We start from the raw sequence: 19919 nt of genomic DNA on the forward strand, positions 1-19919 counted from the left end.
TTTCTTTATGCATAAGCAATACCTGTAACAATACAAATACTTTACACTGCGGCTGTGTGCTCCCAGTTCCTATCACTAAAAGCTTGTCTCTTTCTGACTGCTTACTGACATGCTAAAAGTTCATAAATGCCTGTTTTCATTAATGAAATTATTACAAATAGTGTCTGCAGAAGGCCTAATCCTGCACCACTGAAATTACACAGTGTTGCTGCTGATTTACCCAAGAGCAGGACACAGCTGACGGGAATGCCCTGGTGGTGGTCCCATCTGCTTGCAGCCTCAAGTCTCCCACAAAACAACACAGGAAAGTCAGTACCAGCCCAATTCCAATTCACTGCACCACTAAAACTGCAAAACACTGCCAAAATTAACAGTATCAGAAGCATATGCTGCTACCAAAAGTAATAAGAGCCCTGAAGATTTACAGAAGCAATCTTTTACTTTCTTGCAGTAATGATAAGGTAAACTTAAGATTACTTTCCTTCTTTCAAAGTCACACAATGGTATTTTTTCACCTTTCCTTCTTTATTAAAAAAAAGGAACCTTTCCACAATTTTATTCTGGCTTAACTACACAGAGAAAAATAATGCACTTCTGTACAATCCTCACAGAAGGAGCACTCTATAATAATCATAATAGAGCCAAAACAGAGACAAGAGGGGAAAGGAAAGGTAACATCCTGTACTGCCAAATTTCTGAGCAACTGGAGACCAACAATGGCTTCTATGCATAATGGCAAAGCTGGCAAAAGACAGAGTTGGTTGGTTTTTTTTACAGTTTTCCTAAAACAGTACAGTTATGCATAAGTGAAACGAAGATTCAGTAATATTAAAAATGCACTGTGCAAGAGGGAGAGCCAGAAAAGCCCTTTGCTTTTCTGCCTAATAAAAAGAACTTTAAGTCCCACTCAAGAGTAAAGTTGATTTGGCACAGATGCCTAGATATTCAGTGCATACATCTAGTTCTATAACGCAAGAAAAATCGTGAAACTTGCATCTTTTATGCAGTGCCTGCAATATCCACTGCCACACAGCTATTTAGACTGGATTTAGTCTCCCCAGCTTCAGATGCCTACCTTTATGTGATTTAGTTTAAGCGTCTTAAGTTTCTACCAAATCAACAGACGAGACGGATCACCTGCAAGAGCTGTAGTCCACACAACTACCTTAAGAGCAAATGCCCAATTTCAAACAGTTACACAAGACTTACACAATTTGGGGGGAAGAAGCACCTATAGTAGGTAGTATTAAAGTCTGCTTGATGTGAAAAGCAGGAATGTGCATTCCCTGCATATTTTTGGATCTCCAGAAAAAAGCCAGAGTTTTGGGGGTTTTTTGAAGCATCCACCCAGATGGCTAATGATTCTGAAATATGTATCCTTCACTGTATTTATCCCCTCCCTTGTGCACATTGGGAAAGGTTGAATGACTCCCATCATTACACAAGGTGAAAGCTGCCACAGTAGCCTGAACTCATGTCACCAGAGCCTTAGGCTAACAATGTCACCACTGCTCTAGACTTCATTTCAAAACGTAGATTCTCTTCAAGCAAGTCACAACTTCAACCTTCTCTGACATAACCGCCACACCACGTAATGCCACAGAGCACACAGGATTATTCTAGTTGACTTCCTCAAGTCCAAACAAGAATAACCAAAACAAGGGCTTGGTTATTTGTTTCAAAACACCACAAGTAGGTGTATCTTCATTGCAAGAGTACTTGTTCAAAATTAAAGAGCAGTTCACATATATGCTACAGTGTAATGTACATATTCACTAGTAAATGAGAAATTCCACTTAAAGTATGCATGAAAAGCGGCAACATAGGTCAAAACATTTTGTGAAAGAGCAATTTGTAAGCTACTGCACTCAAAGCCCAGCTTCCCAAACCTAAAAGAATATCATAGCTTCTGGCATCAACAAATCACAAAAAGCTTGACACCAAGTTTTATGAATGTCACTAGAGATTCCACTTGATCACTTTCAGATCAAGCTTTGTCAGTTCATGTCTTTATCCTCCCAAATCCACCTGCAATCCAAGACTTTCCAGTTCCTTGGTAAAAAGAGAAAAAGTGTTCCTTGGAGGCAAAGAAAAACACACAAAATAGAAAGGTGTTTCTTTTTTCTACATTATATTGCAAGACACAATGACACCCCTCAGGCAGAAATCCATAGGAAACCAGTTACATAAATATCAGAAATAGAAGATTTGCTCAATAGGATCTCACTAGGGAGAGAATACCATAGGAGTTAACACTGGAAAGGCACAGTGGAATGACCTGATAGCAGCACACCTCCTTCACTAGTAAGCATCTAGCTCTTGTAGACAGCAGTGCTCCTTGGCGCTTCCCAAGACAAATTACTTATGACCACATCCATGCAGTTCATGGGAAAACATGCAAGGGCCAACAAGGACAGTCTCAGAATTTCTTCACTGATTGTCAAAGATCTTCTAATTGTCTTTACTCTTCTTTTCTTAAATCTTCTTCAGGTCTTGTTAATAAATGCTTTCACTCTCTCACATCCCCCAGCCTTCCCGTGCCTCTGGTACAAAAGTCTACCAAATCCAACCCATTTGCACAGGACAGAAGGAACATAATTCTTGTACAGATCACAGGCCCACATCATGACCAGCGGCACCTGCTTGTGATGAAGTTGTACATCAGAAGGGCCTGCGTGTCACCCATTGCATGAAATCATGTGGGAAGAAAGGGTTCCACTGTAGAGACCTTCACAAAAAGCTGAGCAGGACAACAACTTAAGAGCATGGCAAACTCGCTGTCAACCTTCTGGACACATTTTAGCACAACAGGAGCCTGGCAGTTACTCAATCAGTCTGCTGCCATTTACTACCTGGCTTTAAAAGAGACTCCTAAGAATATCCCTTTAACTCTTATCTTAGGAGCAGGCTGTCATCCTTCTTTTGTTAGAGTGAAATTGTGCAATTTGCTCCAAAAAAGGACTGGTTACAGGTGAGAAGATGTAGCCAGATTTCTTCCTTAAGATATGGGAGGAAGGGGGGGTAGAACAAAGAAAACGACTTTTTCTGGACATAGCAGGGAAGGGGGAAGAAAGAAATCAGAAAGCTGATGAGGTGAAGAGATACTTTTCTGATCTGGCAACAAATATCAGGGACAACCATGACACAGAATTGTGTTATTCCTGCCAAAACCTCTAGTAAAAGAAAGATTCCTAACATAGTAAGAGCCAGACACTCCCATACTATGCACATGCATTAGTAACTGGAGCAATACCAAGTATTGATGCATTTTATTTTCAAGTCATCTTTGTGGAGTCAAGAAGGGAAACAAGAAAATCACACCTGGCCTTCGGAATAAATTTTTGGCCTGCTTCTAGCCAAGTCCACATTTGTCACACCTCAACACATCGCAGATTCTTCTTAGTGGTTTAGATACAAACAAAAAAAAAAGCAAGCCAGATACATAATTCAAGTGCAGTCAAGTTTATTTTATGAGACCAAAGAGAACCCAAAGGCACATGATACAGGATGCATCCTCTTCATAACCCAATATATCAGAACATTATTGGTAAACAGTAGAACTGAGGCAGGTATGAGAAGAAAAGGTTCCAGAAGTTGACATTTAATAAAACTTGACTCATCACAAGAGCAACGTACATTTCTTTCTCAACATTTTTACTGTATTTAGTCATACTCTCACTAACAATGTTTTATTACCTTTTCTTCCTTTTTTTTTTTTTTTAATGTGTGCCCCGCCCTCAACACCAAGAAGCATTTCTCCTGTCCTTTCCTGGTTACTATAAATTTCAAATCTGAACTCATGTTTCTTGTAAACTTAGCAAGATAATGAGAATTTATTATTTTATAATAATAAAATAATTACAATAAATTGACACTGGTATGACACTATTGACACTCATAGTTCAGTGTCCACATACAGCACAAATATCAAAGCGTGGATTCAAAGACTCCTGACCAGTACATTCAAAATTTACTGCAGATGGAATTCTGTGTCTCACTCACAGTATCTACAACATTTAGACACTTTATCTTAAAGAAAAAATAAAAAAAGGGAGGGGAGGGTGGTGAAAGAGAGAGACAGAGAGAAAGTGGAGTGACTCCATCCTGGACAGAGCATGTGAAGTCCCACCACTCTTCCTCTCTCCATCATGTCTCCCTACTATCCTCTCCATTCCTTGCTATTGCCCTGACCATGCCCAAAAGCAGCTGAGAGCTTCCCAGTCACACACTTCCCCTGCCCCTCAGCCCTGGGACAGCAAGTGAGGAAGCTTGGCACAGGGAGGGGTGCAGAATCTGTGAGCACAGCATGACCACAGTGGGGGTGAAGGAGCCCCATGCTAGGGTGCTGCTAACAGACTTCATACAAGATAGCTCCGAGCAGCTTTGGGAAAGCTGGCAGGGTGAAGGTGGCAACCTGCAATGCTGCAGACTGGACGCGAAGCTAGGAATGAGTGCACAGCCAAAAGTCATCTTTAAGTAAAAAGAGTTCCTCACACCTGATCTAGGCAACGCTGACTCAACAAGATCTGTTCATTTAGTTTTTTCTAACACTAAATGTCTCTTTGAGACTAGCACTGGGTTTGATCCTACTCGGTTCCAAAGCTTCCACCTTTCCTTGCAGTTGTCTGCAGCCTTCAACCAAAGCTTCTTGTCTACTGTAATCCAAAACACAGTCAATGGCCACTGGAGCCCAACAAACAGCCACCTCCTGTTTGATATAAATTTATCTCCTAGGAACTGAGGGTGAAGCAGTGATCTTCGGAAGTCCTTAGCACGCTTACACTACAGTATGCTACTAAGCTGTACTGCCCTGAATTAGAAAAAAAACGTTAAGAGTCAGTTCTAATTGGTCTGTCAGTTTGATCTTTGGGTGTCACTCGCCTGTACAGACATGCTGGTATAAAGCAGCACATTTTCTGCATATTTATGTCATTTTGCATTTGAACAATGAGCACTAGCTTAATTGTAATTTCTGTATTACACGTACTGGAATAACTTGGAATAAAAGGAGTGAACAGTGTAAAACCAGAGAAACTTGAACATCAACTTACCCTAACAAGGCTTCTCTTCCTGTCACAGTTAATTCTTGTAGTGTAGCACTGAAAGCCCACTTAGAAATTCACTTAGATTTAAGAACTAATAACCTACAGACCCCAAAGCACTGACTGCTCACATTTCCTGTAAGCCTTGTTACTTGCTTTTTTGGTGGTGGTAGGCAATATCAGGTTTTTCTCAAGAATGGAGGACTTGCGATTCCACCAGCTCTGCACAACACTTTGTCTCACCTTATAAATCAACACCTCCTGTGCATACAAACTGACTCCAGAGCGGTCTCCCCTATCTTTAAAACACCAACTTCCACTGTAATGCTTCATCTTCAACCCAAAAGCCTTGCTTTAAACACAGATTAGCAAGTCAACAGAAAAAGAGATCTTATTTGATGCTTAAAAAGCCAGTGGTGTAGGATCTTGTAAATGCAAGAAGTTTTTTTGAAAGCCATTGTCCTATTAACTTCAACAAAAATCACATGATCACATAATCAGAGTGTTTAATTGTTGCAATCCTTAGATATATATACACACACACAGAGGCTGCTCTTTTTGTCACAACCTTTGCCACAAAACTAAGCTGGTTTCCATACAGTTTTAGCCAAACCCACTACGAAAGCATTTATTTACAAAACAAAAACAAACATAAAAACCCACCTACACCATCCTGGTTTAAGTTAGATGAGACTATAATACGAACTGGAAGTAGCATCTACCATCCTGTAAAGAACACTTAATATGTAGAGAATTTTCCATAAGGCTGTTCTAATTCACCTCAGATTGGTTCCATAGGCCACTGATGTCAATCAAAAGTTTCCAATGGATTCAGCACTACTTGGATCACATTTTTTATTTTAATTCAATAGCACAGTGTTAATTCTTTGCATCCCCAAGTAAATTCTTCATCCAGAGCTACTGAAACAAAAAATTTACAAAAAAAGGTAGCCATTACTAAACTGTGCACCAATAGGTAAACCAAGGAAAAGGTGCCTACTACAGTAAAGGTTAACCAAGAAGTATTTATAATTGGTGCCAAATATTTTATATCAAAGGTCCAAAAGTACACCATAGTCTCAGTGTCCAATACAGAGGTAACCAAGTAAATATTAGCAGCAGTGGTTTCCATAACTTCTGTCCTCTGGAATTTTATCCAGTTGCAACACATAAACAGAACTATAATGAAGTGGGCCAGCTCTCAATATTATTAAGCTTTTCTGGAATTTTTTTGAAAACAAAAAGCCTCATTTCAGCTTTCTACAGTAACAGCATCACAGCTCACAATTTGTAGATGCCCATAGACACATCCCTCCACTCTCATCTTTGTCCCTAAATTAAAGCTTAGATTATGTACAATGATATAAAAAACTGCCTTAGAGGAAGGAGTTCTCACTTGCTGAGCGTCTGAAAAAGGTTAGCTGCACAGCTACAAGCCATCCCAGTTGCATACCAGGTCCCATATGTCAAGGTTTTAGAACAGCAGGTTTATTTTTGGCTTTGTATATTAAACCTCCGCTCGTCTTTCAGACTAAGGGAAGAGCAGAAAACTTTCAGTAGTAAAGATATTTGCAACCCTCATTAGCAATAGTGCAAATGCTCTTTAGCAAATTTTCTCTATCTGGATACATAAATGAAAAGTGAGAATTACGTTCCACCATTCCTCAACGCTACCTAGAAACTCATCTCCCACGCAGGTCTTTCCCCAAACCCACACTCACTGTGGGGGTGAAGATGAAAGCTGCACACTTCTTAACGGTGCCAAAACAACTAAAACTGGGCAACGGGCGGTGGCAATCTTTTTAGCCTGGACAATGTTAGCTGTCAAATCCATCCAAAACCTTAAAGGCTCAGCCTCTATGCAGACATTGCGCCAGTTGGTGCCTAGTTAAAGCCTTACCTACAGAGATGACGACAATAAGCAAGCTAGGGATCCAGAGCTGTTGGCACCCCCCTACATCACCTCTGGCAACCTGACAGAAGGACAATTACATGTCCTTCAAAAAGAAAGCAAACCAGAAGGTTGGTGATTCTCCCCCAGTGACTTTTTTTTAATATAGCTAACATTTAGAAGGTGTAATAGATGCCCTAGTCCTGCAAGCAATACCATCCACTGCAACAAGGATGAATCAAAAGCACACCAAAGGAAAGGAGACATTGTACAATCTTCAGAGACATGAATTTTCCAGGTGGAGACCAAAAACTATGAAAGGTCTAAGTATATAACTTCCAAACCTAAAAATCAGCTTAAAGCTTGAAAAGAACATGCATCCCCACTTCTATTTACTGTTTAAAACTGTCATCTCGGGGTGGAAGGGAGAAGATGGATTGGGTGAAAATACCACCTTCATGGCTTATAACTCTAACAAAGAGGTTCACCTCACAGGATCAGGGGGGGCACAGCAATACTATACTAAGCTGTACAGCAACAATTTCCCCCTTTATTTTGTTTGACAACAGCAAATTACACCTAACATTGACCTTTAGCTTTTAGATGTATTTAATCCCAAAATTCAAAGTATACCAAAAAAGAAGATACCAACTTTGTCAACTTGCTAACATTCCTTTCTGGCACTAGCAAAAAAAATTAAGTCACGGTTTTCCAAACAGTTCTACAATGACAAAATCATCTAAACATGATTACTGTTGTAAATGAACAAACCAGGCTTTTCTTCAGTTCTAAACAGCTAATTTGTCTTTTCAGGTTCACATTACAATTATGGCTTCCCTCTCTTATTCCCAATACCTCTGCATCAAGCAGCCTACTCTGACAGGTTTCACAGATTTCTAGATACACCATGGATTAAAACCAATGTTTGGAGGTATTAACAATATACCATCACATCAAATCATATTCGTCTTACATCAAAACACGAGAGAACTGTGTGCGTAAACTCTTTGAGCACAAAATATCTGGAGGTTTGGTTACAAGTCACAAAAGCCCAGAACAAGCATTTCTTCTACAGTGATCTTTGCATTTAAAGGAGCACCAGGACATTAAATCTCCCTTTTTCCTAAAACTGTGGGTGGGGTGTTTTTTTTGTTTTGGGTAGAGGTTTTTGTTGTTGTTTGGTTTGGTTTGTTTGTTTGGGGGGTTTTGTTTGTCAGTTGGGTTTTTTTGTTTGGGGTTTTTGGGGGGAGGGTTACATTTTTTAATCCTTCTAGGTCCCTTTATGTTATTTCCTTTAAACATACTAAAGATTTTAAGAAATAAAGGGAATTCAAGGACAGAAGATGAAAGCGATTAGAGGCTTAGAAAGACTTCCATATGAGGAGAGATTATTAAAAAGACTGCTTCACTTATAGACAAGATGAATGGGAGAGATCATAACAGAGACATGGAAAATGAGAAGAGACATTCCACAGAATGGTTTTTTTCATCAGTAGAAGGCAAGTGGCTTTCTGTATTCTTCTTTAATGTAAGCCTTTGTGTGTATGTGTGATCACGCAAGAATAAGTTCATCCACAAAACACTGATTTTATCACTAGTCTCACTAAGGTTGAAAGCACAAGATGACTGAAATTAAGATTCTCTATTTGTTAATAAATAAACCACATCTGTTCCAGGTTACCTTTTTTTTCTCTTAAATAAAGGAAGAATTCTTACCATTTCAAATTTAAGTCTGCCACTAATAAAGAGAAAGATCTGAATAGGCTCCAATGTGCAAGAAATTATGTAATTAGGACTTCCTGCATCTCTGTCTAAAGCATCTGGTACTTGTTAAAAGCAGTGAAGTAACTCATGTGCTTTAGTTGTACTAGAAGAGGATTTTTCTCCTACAAAGCCATACGTATAAATTTATAAACCTGATGAAATGTGGAGGATTCTTGTTCTGTAAGGGGTAAAAGATCAAGAGTGAAGAGCAATGCCCCAATTAGCAGCAAAAAAATTGTGTACACAGGTTTCTGAGGTCTAAATAGGACAACCTGGTGAACATTCAGAGATGACAGCTTTGATAGAGCCTTAAAAAGTAGTTCTGACACAATACTCTAAAAGTAAAAGTCAACACAATGAGGCGTAAGTTAGCATAGCCAAGCTAGTTTGAGCATCAGGAATGTTACTACTGCAATTGCAGAGACCTCTGCATGGTACTGCCCAAGAAGCACAGTGTAGCCAGAATCTGAGCACCTCTGGTTTCCCACAGTACCGACTGCAAAACCCAGTCCCTCAAGAAAGCACCGTGACACTCTTTAGCTGTCCTGCAAGCTACGTTCCACCAAGAACAGTACTTGGTGCATGACAGCTAAAAACGCAACCCTTGTTCCCAAATCTTGTCCTACTTCACGGTTTAGGCCCTGATTTTGAAAGATTTGGATTAGTTTTCAAAGTGTTGCAGGAATCAACTAGTAGTAGACATGAAGCACAGTAAAGCTGCAGAAACTGGCATTAGCAGAGGTGAACTGAAACATTTTGCACAGCTGTATTTGCACAGCTGTATTGTCCACATTGATTCCACCTGTGCCACCAGAGCAGCCTCTCCCTCAAAATACTTGGCCCCCTTATGCAGCAGTGACTCCTCCATGTTAAGGTTGGGTCAGCTGTTCTTCATTAAAGTATTTTCACTCTTTCAGGCACTTGGAACTTTGCACAAAAGGTGACATATGGTTCATTGGAGAGTTGTTAGCAGAGCCCAAGATATCTTATACTTCAAATGGCCTCAAAGAAGGTATTGAACAGACCTGTTGCCTTATACTGAAGGAGCTTTTTAGCTGCAGCAGGACTTTAAAAATCCTTTTCCCCTCAGATTCTACATTTACAAACTCAGAAGGCTATATTCACAGCAAGTCGTTCTAGCACTTCTGCAAACTGAATTTGATGATGCCTTCCTACAGTATATACAGCTGCAATTTTGAAACCGTCTTCTTGCTTGTCCATAGAGGAGACTTCACTTTCTCATGAGAAAAATCCTTATGTGGGATTGAAAGGCACAGGCAGTAACCTATAGGGCTGGAGAAGGCCTTCAAAACCTGCCCATCTAAAAACCGGACTCGGCAACCTCTATTATACAGGCTATGAGATCCAGCAACTACTCCGACACTGTTCTTTTCCCCAGGCTTTAATAAATGGATCTCATGCTACTTACTATACACTGTCCCTATCCTGCTGACAAAACCAGCTCTAAGACTTTCTTCACACAAGCAAGTCTCCCTAGTTTGTTCAGGTTCTCCGAGTGTCCTCCCATCAGCTCTGCATTGCTGTGTTCATGCACTGCATTGTTTTTCTCCATGAATGTGTGGGAATGACAGCTTTAACTCCAGCTTCACTGACGCTTTTTATTCAGTCTCGAAAAGAAAAACAGCATGCTGGTTTCTTGCTTCTTTCCTATGTAATACCACCAGTTGCTGCTGCTCCAGTGCCTGACCATTTCCCTCCCGCTGGTTAAAGCGGTAAGAGGAATGTTGAAGTTATCCAGACAATTTACCCAGGAAAAATTCCTATTTGTCTGGAATAAGCACAAATGGATTTAATGCAAGCTCTTGCCATCATCTGGAACATACAACCTGCTCCTACCACCTCTAGCAATTATATTACAAGTTCTGTGATATCTGACACAATTTGTAAAGCCCAAGCCCTAGAGCAATGCAATTACATACAACTCTACAAACTTATAATAGTTATATTTCCAGTTCTCATCATTGCAAGAAGGGGAGGAGAGGCTAATCCTGATTAAAAAAACACAAACCAACAAGTCAGACAGAAGCCAAATACTTTCATAAAATTGTCTTAAGCGTGAGATTTTTCTTTTATTTTTCAATACACAAGTACAATACACAACACTGAAAGTTAGCCATGATACTTCATGCTTTTAAGCAGATCAGCTAGACTACAGAGCAGAGACTTCAGAGTTAACTCTTAAATACAGTTAAAATCATCCTTGAAGGTATGAAACGTTCTCCATGGCCACAGTAAGCTAGGTAGCACATTATTCTTAAAGCAAGAACAACGAAGAAAAACTAATCACTTCAACTTCCACAAAGAAAAACAAAGGAAATACGTAAAAATTTTAACTGGGTTATGACCAGCATGTGCACCTAGCTTACGGTATGAAGACTCCAGTAGTAAAGTTACAGCGGATAGGGTTACCTATTTTTAAAACATTTCATTATGCAGCAACTATCTGAAGCACACCATCTCCTTTCCAGCACTGTCAACTAATGGGCTGAAGGGAAGTACCGGCTAATGTGCGGTACGGGGCAGGGGGGGACGACGGGGACGACACCAAACAAAAAAAAAAAACCCAACACAAAACCCCCGAAACCCCAAGAACCGCCCCCCCAAAAGAACCCCCAAAACCAGTCTTCCTTCAGAAATAGCTAATCCCTACACTTCAAACTGTAAAGCTCATTTATTGACACATGCAGGATCTCAGCATAGAAAAGAAATCAGAATTTCTGCTGATATCCCAAGTCAACTAGAGCAACCTCCTTTTTCTTCACATCTTCCTGCAGTGCATGGGAAGAAGAGCCATTTGTTTTATACCTGTTTGAGCTGAGCATTTAAGTGAGAATTTGCAATCTGTGCATTAACTAGAGAGCCAACTGCCTTCATCAGCAGGACATTCACCACAAAGGCTATTAAATATATGAAAGGATCATAAGCATTACCTATACACGTTTATCATATACTGTATGAACAAAGCATCAAACTAGTAAGATAAAGAAAGATGAACTCGCCAGCAGACCATAAGAAAAACTATCCTATAAAGCCATACATCATGGATATACGGTAATATCTTTACTTTATCCCTAGCACACACAGATACACCTTTTCTGCTGATCTCCATCCCTGCCACTGCCCTCTTGCAAGTAACTTCAGGAAGGGAACCGTAATCATGCTCTGCTGCTAGACATAATCACCTGATCCACAGTTTATTAAACAGACCTTGAGAAACACAACCAAAACCAACTATTCACCGGTGTGACCTCGACGCAAAGCCACTTCATTAAATCGTCATCGCTGTTGACTTTGGTGAGTAAGTTCTCTATTACTCTCCCCTCCAGCTAGTTTCTATTGTGGATGTATCTTGAACATGTTTCTGTTATGTCAACAACCAGTTTCATTTCGTATTCCAAAGAGTATTTAGAGTAGGAATATGAAAGAAGCACAGATTAAAAAAAAAAAAAAAACAAAAACCACACACAACAAACCAAACTTCCCTTTAAATCGACAACCTGGCAAACGCAGACACCTCTTCAGGGAGAACACGCTGCAGGTTTCTGGCCGCCCCTCAGAGCTCGGCACCCAGCCCCACCACCCTCCCCTCCTTCCAAGGATAACCCCGACAACCCTTTTCCGTACCCTCATCTTACGACGACGGTGCCGCTCCGGGTCCGAATACGTTCTGTCCACGGCCAGCGCCGTGTCGCTGCCCGGCATACTGCCCCGCCGCCACCGTCTCCTCACAGGCGCCCGCCAAAAACGCGCCCGCCCAACGGCCGCGGCACTGAGGGGAACGGCGGGATCGCAGCTGCCGCTGCTGCCGCCGCCGCCGTGCGGGAGGGCCGGGCACGCCCTCCGGGCGTGCCCGGCCCTCCCGCACGGCGGCGGCAGCCGCTCCGGTTCTCCTGAGGCGGCACACCCGGATTAACCCCCTCAGAGCTCCGGCTCCCGCCGCCAAGGCGTGAGGCGGGCGTCGGCTGTGGTGTTTTCCCTCCCTTCCTCCCCGCCCTGAGGGGAGAAGAGGGTAGGGGGCGAGGTTTAGCCAGAGGGAGCGGGCTTAAATCGTCTCTTTTTAAACAGATTTTGGAGGCCGGCGCTTCTGAGGGGGCAGGATGATCTCCCAGAGGGGTGACAGTCCCGTTCCTCCTGCTGATCAGCCGCTTCAGGCTTTTCGCTACCGGCTCTTGGAAGGAGTTACCTTCCAGACAAATTCGAGCGACTTTCTGTTAAAAGAAATCCGGACCCCGTGGCTACAACGAAGCCCCGCAAAACACGGCACATCCTAAAGGTTCGGAAGGGAAAGAACGGAAGAAACCAGAGGTATTAAGTGTGTTGTTCATCCTGGGACAGGCTCGCTTGTAAGGGTTTGACTGTTGGCAGTAGCAATAAGGCACCGCGGACGCAGCTGAGTGCTGCTGCTGCCGCAGCAAAACCCTCAACACCCAGAGCTTCTCGCAATAAACATGTTAGAATTCTCTCAAACCAACTAAATAATCAGAGTCTGCAGTTTCCGAAGTGGCCAGTGGAGCATGGCAACGAATTCAGCCCCCCTTTCTGAACACTACACATAGGAGAGAAATCTTTCAGTGCCCTCGCACAAAGGAGCTTCAAACCATACTTGCCAACACCCAAGGAAAACATGTTTTCCAGGGCACGCTTATGCCAATGTACTTAAATTCCTAAGAGTTGAGCAGAGCTCCTGACTGATTTTTGCATTTGTCTTCAGAATACCTATGCTGAGGAATGCGTTTAAATCAGTAACACTTAACACATTTTAAACTACTGAAAAGTGTAAGTAGAATACTGTTTTTATAATCGCTCATTAAATTGTACAGGAAATGTACTTTTTTTTTCTTTTCTGGAATAAATAGAAGAGCTGAGTTACCACTTGTACCGTGTTACAAAAAGTAAATCTGGACCTCCTTTGGACTGAATCCCTTGCAACAGCAGCAGGACTTACCTTTTAGGTACAGTTGTTACGGTGCTCATGTATGAGTCACACTGCTTTTCTCCTCTAGCTGGAGACAGCAACAGTCCCAAGGCATATGCACAAATAAACACACATAAATCAACACAGCTAACTATCTGGGGCGGGGGTGTGGGGGTGTGTTGCAGATTTTAAAAAAATATTTCCCTGCCACCATTTACTTTTTTTATTGGAATCTCATGTTCTGAGGTAACACTACTATCAGAGGTTAATTATCTGACACAGGAGCCTTCCTGGTGTTTTCACATAATGAGGTCTTCAAAAAGGAAAGACCTGACATTCCAAAGTAAAAAAGAAATACTAGACTTCACCTTCTTGGCAGGTGTTTCTTCTTCAACTCTACACCAGTTTTTACAAAGTTATCCCAAATTAAGTAGTGAGTGGGTTCGCTAAGGGAAGCATTATTTGCCCAATGCAGTATTCAAAGTAACCAAACTAACACAGGATACCTGCACGCAGGCGATGACTTGCCCTCTTTCCTACACTCCTTAATGGAGCTGAATGAGATAGCTGAAGTTGGAAGGCTGCTGGGAAAAAGCTTTAAAATGTGAATTGGATTTCTTCAGTTCTTCAGCTCAGACATGAAATTTAATTCGTGACTCAAAATGTGCTAGAGGGTGGGGGACTCTGGAGGTATAGGTCAGTAAGAAATTAAGTACGCAAATATTGTGGGTTTGGGGTTTTCTCTGAAGTTGTAATTGCACACTTCCAAAGGGGACTCTGCAGTTTCAAGCACCTAGGATGAAACATCCTTATTTCCTCAGAAACTTTCAGGGTTATTTAAGCCTTGCCAGATGCAGTTGATCAAAGCATAGACAAGGTAAGTAGTTGGAAAAGGGGTACATAAAAGGCTTCAACTGCTCGGCTCTTTAGTAATACAAGGCTTATTATAAATCATAGTTTACTCAAAAGTTTAAGACTTTTATTTAAATAATATCAGCTTTACTTAAATAATACCAGCAGACTAGCCACAAAATGATGAAACTTCTCTTCAAGATGAAAAGAGGCAGGGATGTGCAGTATGTATTTAGAGGTATATCATGTGTGGTTGGGCTCAGTAGTATTAACATACATACTAATAGATTTACAAAGAAAGCATTCTCCTAAATGTAGCTTCTAAAAAAGAGAGGATAATACGGTCAGTCTCATAAGACCTCGGCGTTGTATTAGTCACACCTTCCAATCTAGCCTGTGGATCCGTTTGCTTGGCCGCTGCTCTCAGCGGTGGCAGTTACTGCAGCAACAACAGCACCCGTGTCCTGCACCAGCAGCGAAAGCCGTGGCACTGGGCGGTTCTTGGAGGAGCTGTGACCGCACTTCGCAAACATCTCAATAAATGGTTCTTTTCATATGTTGGAGCCAAATCATCTGTGTCTTCAGAATGTAAGTTCAGTATATATCAAAACCGTGGTGCCATGCAATTCTCTGGGCAGCCAAAGGCTGCTCTTTTCCCCCTTTATCCTTCCCCCTCACACATGGGCCACTAGGTCCTGCCTGGCCTGTAACAGGAGCAGAAGGACTTATCCTATGGCGCTTTTGCGGAATACATTTAATTTTGCTTGGACGAGCAAAGGCAACTCCCCCTCCTCTCGCACACACAGCTGGTTTATACAGCTCTCCTTCCTCACTCCAAAACAGAGTCATGACTCCCTGCATGGGGCAGAATGCTGCACAGCACAGTACTTCTGACAGCCTCACCAGGTACTTCTCTCAGTTATTTTCAAAAGCCCATGGTGTTTGAATAAATGCTCTTCCCACACAGCGCACCTATTTCCAACTGAACCTTCAACCCACGAAAGCAAATCCTTCCATGTATTGGCAGTAGCATGAGGCTGGACTGACAGTGACATAGATAGAAGTGGTAGCCCATAGATAAATTCTCTCATCCTTTGTTCTTCCCACAAAGTATTTTTAAATTCATTTCTATGGTTTAAATTAATGATAAAAGCATTAAATCATCCCAGCCATCCATTGTGTCAATTTTAAAGTTCAAATACCTCAAAATCCCTCACTGACTGCCCAGCTGCCCTTAAAGGCACAAAGTAATTTCATCCTTTTCCAGTGCTTTCCCTCACTTCAGCATGCTGACACAACCCACAGTGCTCTTGATATTTACATTATTTTGCCTACCTTTTTAAAGTGACCTTTTAAACAATAATGCCAATTAGGAACGGAAGGTCTGGTTAGACTTAAGATCACTGTACAAGGGTGTACACCACTGTATTCGGCTTCCAGAGAGACAGACATCAATATTGGGTTTGCCAGCATTGCATGAATTATCTATACTGATTTATGGATAGGCCATGGAGGGAGAAGCAGCAGCAGTGGCGACAGTGGGATTACTTAGCAAAAGCCAACTCCCGCACAATGTAATCCCATAGATGGGGTCGTACACACACACTGGGAAGTATCACAAGAAAGGAAACCTTTATGGAGATGGAAGGCATGGAAATTCTGTCATTAGGAGGCTGGCTTGAGGTTTGGCCCCCTTCTCTTTCCAGTTCTGTCATGAATCTGGATCTTGGCAATTTACTTTACTTCTTTGGACTTCCACTACCACATTTGTAAAAGGAGAAGAACGGTACATCTTTCTTCTGCAGAGAACCTTGAGCTCTCCAGAATTAAAAATGCTATTATTAAATGTTGTGTTCTGGTGCTGTTGGGAGAAATTAAACATGTGGTGTCAAATGTGTATTTCAAAGGCACAATCAGGAAGAAGGTGAAGGTCCCTTTGTCCATAATGGTAACATCTGTACTCTAAACAGCATACCGGGGCTTCTTATGAGAGACTTTTTAACATGCCCTCCAAATCTTCTTCCTAAAGCTTGTAGTAACCAGCCCCCAGGGAAAAGGTCTAAGTGACAGACTGTCAGTGCCATTTCTAAGTCTGACGGCAAATGGGACAGAGCTGGGTGACGTCAGTCTTGCAGTTATCCGTGAGCACACTGTGACAGTTCTCAATTTATCTGCCAAAGCATGAGCCTTTCACACCCACAGGAAAGGAGATACTCCGCTTCTCTGTACCCAGGCACAAACTACCAAGGGATCACACTGAGACTTACAGATTGCATTGCCAAGCTGTGACGTTCATTCAGAAGATGTTGATAAACATTCAGATATCAAACTAAAATTTCAAATCAACTCCTCTCCTCCCCTGTGCTCTCCTCATTAAGAAATGTTTTATGTGCTTTCAGGATGTAACAGCCATGGCCGCTCTGCGAGTACCCATTTTCTACACAGGAAAAAGCTTCAGAACTAAGACTGTCATTGTGTATTAGCGAGGTGCATTGATAGAGGGTGAAGGATAGGGAAGCAGGTGAAAAATTCCAGTTGAGGGTAACAGAAGTTCTCCCTCTTCGTCCTTTCCCCTGCCTACTATCCTGTGTCCCTTGCTGTGTGATGAGAGGCAATTTCAAGCCCTTTCCTCATTCTCATACAGCCTAGGAAATTTCTACTATGTCATTCCTCATTGCTGCTGCTGAGTGACAGCAATAGTGCAAACAGTACCTACAGGATGGTGGCAGTGTTTTGCATTTCAAATGCTGTGAATAAGAGCCACCTTTTTAGCAGACTTGAATGCCAGCTGTTCTGCATACCCAAGAACTTGCCTGGAACCCAGCTATTTGTGTTAAAGATGACCCACGTTGCAGAGGCAAGTACAGAATTCCCCCTCGGGCAATGTGAATGGTTGCTGCTTATCAGCGTACAAATTTTCTTCTGCCTCATAGTATGTGATTTGGGGCCCTTCTGGGAATAAGCGTATGAAGGCTGTGTGTCCCGAATCAGACACTTTGATAGTGCCATGAGGTATGCAGGACCAACAGCTGCAGCCTGTTGGTGCATAAACGTGTACCCCATTCCAAAACACGAATGTGAACTTACATCCAAACCGTTCAGACCGCAGCCAGAAGACAGCCAGCCCGAATCTCCTGTTACTGCATATCCTGGTGGTTACATCAGTTACATTGGTTTACCCCAAATTAAAACAAACAAGCCAAAACTTCAAACTAGACATAGCCCATGAGCACAAGAATTGGTCTCAGGGTGTGCCACCTCTACCCAACGCTCAGAGAAGTGCACGCAGCCCCCTGAAGTGGCATGCAGCTGACATCTGAGCTCCTAAAGGCTCTGTAAGTCAATACACCACAACTTTCACCCTCCTGCTTTATGGCTGTAGCTTCACAGACATCCCAGCTCAGCTTGTGGCTGATGGTTGCACAGAGAGATCGTAGATTGTGCTGGATAGGAACCTGTCAATTTTATTTGTCTGTGAAGTTCATTGCGCGGCTGTGGCTCTCTATAAGTTACATCACGCTAAATGTGTGACATCAATTATTTCCATATCAAGAGACAATGTCAAATGCAGGATTAGGACCTCTTTGCCAGTCAACCAGAAAACACAGATGGGTTATGAGAGGACAGAAAAATTAATGATTATGCAAGTAAGCCTACAGCTCTTCCTGGTGAGCACTGTTAGAACGTAGCCCTTTGGGTTTCACTGCAGTGACTCTACATCTACAGAGATGCAAGTTACAGGGACATGAAGCTCAAGTTCCTCCACCGCTATCAAAGTCGACCACCTACAACTCATCTAGCTGTGGTTCTGCTAAATCTAATTCAATGCAATATGAAAGCGTTCCTTTAAGACCAGGTGAACAGGGAAGTACGTTAAGTCAGTTATCTGGTGGGTTAACCAGGCATTAATAAAAGCCATTAGATAAATATGGTTAAGACCCCATTTAAGATGAGCATAATAAAACCAGAAAGCTCCTTCCAGTTTCCTTCTCGCTCTGGCGGACCTAAACATATGACATTCAGCTCTGATTTGGGTGACAGGGACTTGAAAGATTAACATCAACTAAGCAGAAGAGCCCAAATGCCACTATACTTAATTGGCATAAATTTTCCAAGAGCCTGATTTTCACAACAAATATTTTAAAGCCAGCAAATTGCAAACAAAAAAACACAGCATAGCATAAACATTTGCATTATGCTAAGTAAATCTGTATCAACCATCATTTATAAGTATCCAGCAACACACTCATTTTACTCATCTAAATATAGTAATTTATCAAGGAGCTGGTTCTGGGTTATTATTATGTAATACCATATAATTCTACAGGATAGTTTTCACTGAATAAAGTATTTGCTGTATTTGTTTCTTGGTTGTATTGCTAACAGGCATTACCTTCATTTTACTTTCATTTTATAATGCTTTTTATGGAAAAATCCAGGTCTATCGATTAAAGTTTTGCCAATTGCTTCAATATGCAAGGCCTTTATCGCATATTTCTGCATATTCCACAGCAAATTCACTCACTACTAATGTCCCAAAGATAAGGGCAGAGCTTCATAACTTCCCGCATGTAAGTATTCAATCTTAACAACATCAAACTGCAGCATCTGTATGCATACGACCCTGCATCAGAATTCTACAACACTGAGTACTGGAATCATGATTTAGATTCGAATTTAGATTTAGTGAGTTTAGACATGCAACTGGTTGACCACAGAGGCAAGTGATAAAATATAACATGATTCCTATTTTTAACTATCCTGGTGCTGTCAGATGCTTCAGAATAGTCTGTGAGAGAATACAGATTTTAAGTCGAAAAAATAAGTCTGAATTTTTAACATATACTCATACTCATCCTTTTGGGCCTTTTAAAATCCGAATTTTATAAGCTTTTATTCATTACAAAATTTTGGGGACAATTTTTGAAAGATTAAAGTCTCCTGCTTTGTTCTTATACAACCAGTGAAATGTATGAGATATCCTACAGTATAATTTTCTTATCCCTGGGACCTGAGTTTTAGCAGGAATATATAAGAAGCAGCAATATATAAGCAGCAGCTTATTTTGCAATGTTTTTGGAAACTGTAGCAACACAAGGTAGAATCTTAGCATTTCAGGGGAGTTTCCCCCTGAACTTCCACGAATGGACAATCTTACAGCATGAGATCACTAGAAAATGGAACAGTGGAGATACAACATTTGCCAATAAAAATTCCTATTCTGTTATATAGGAATATCATTTTCTGGAACAAGAGTAATACCTTTTTTTTCCCAGCATAACTGTAACTGAGCTTTTCTTACTGAAGTTATATCCATGAAGGGTAGCCTTTCTTTTTCGTTACCTTTTTAACCAACATGGCAATGTTGATAAAGCATTTATACGTAAAGCAATCCTAAGGCAACAGAAGCGTAGAGAACCTCGGTGTCCACAGA

The 19919-nt window shown here is 41.5% G+C and overlaps 1 protein-coding gene across 2 annotated transcripts in view; it reads right to left on the reverse strand.

Moving 5' to 3' along the window:
- TMCC3 (transmembrane and coiled-coil domain family 3) overlaps positions 1 to 19919 on the reverse strand; it is a 123168-nt gene that overhangs the window by 48262 nt on the left and 54987 nt on the right. Inside the window, exon 1 of one of the 2 annotated variants that reach the window (XM_049792147.1) lies at positions 12343 to 12503. The exons of the other annotated variant lie outside the window; for it this stretch is intronic. Coding sequence (XP_049648104.1) covers positions 12343 to 12420 — 78 coding nt within the window. The 5' untranslated portion in view covers positions 12421 to 12503. Of the gene's footprint in view, positions 1 to 12342; positions 12504 to 19919 lie in introns of those variants that run through there. 2 annotated transcript variants of the gene reach the window in all.

Source organism: Accipiter gentilis, chromosome 34 (genome assembly GCF_929443795.1).
Source record: "Accipiter gentilis chromosome 34, bAccGen1.1, whole genome shotgun sequence".
NCBI lineage: Eukaryota > Metazoa > Chordata > Aves > Accipitriformes > Accipitridae > Astur > Astur gentilis.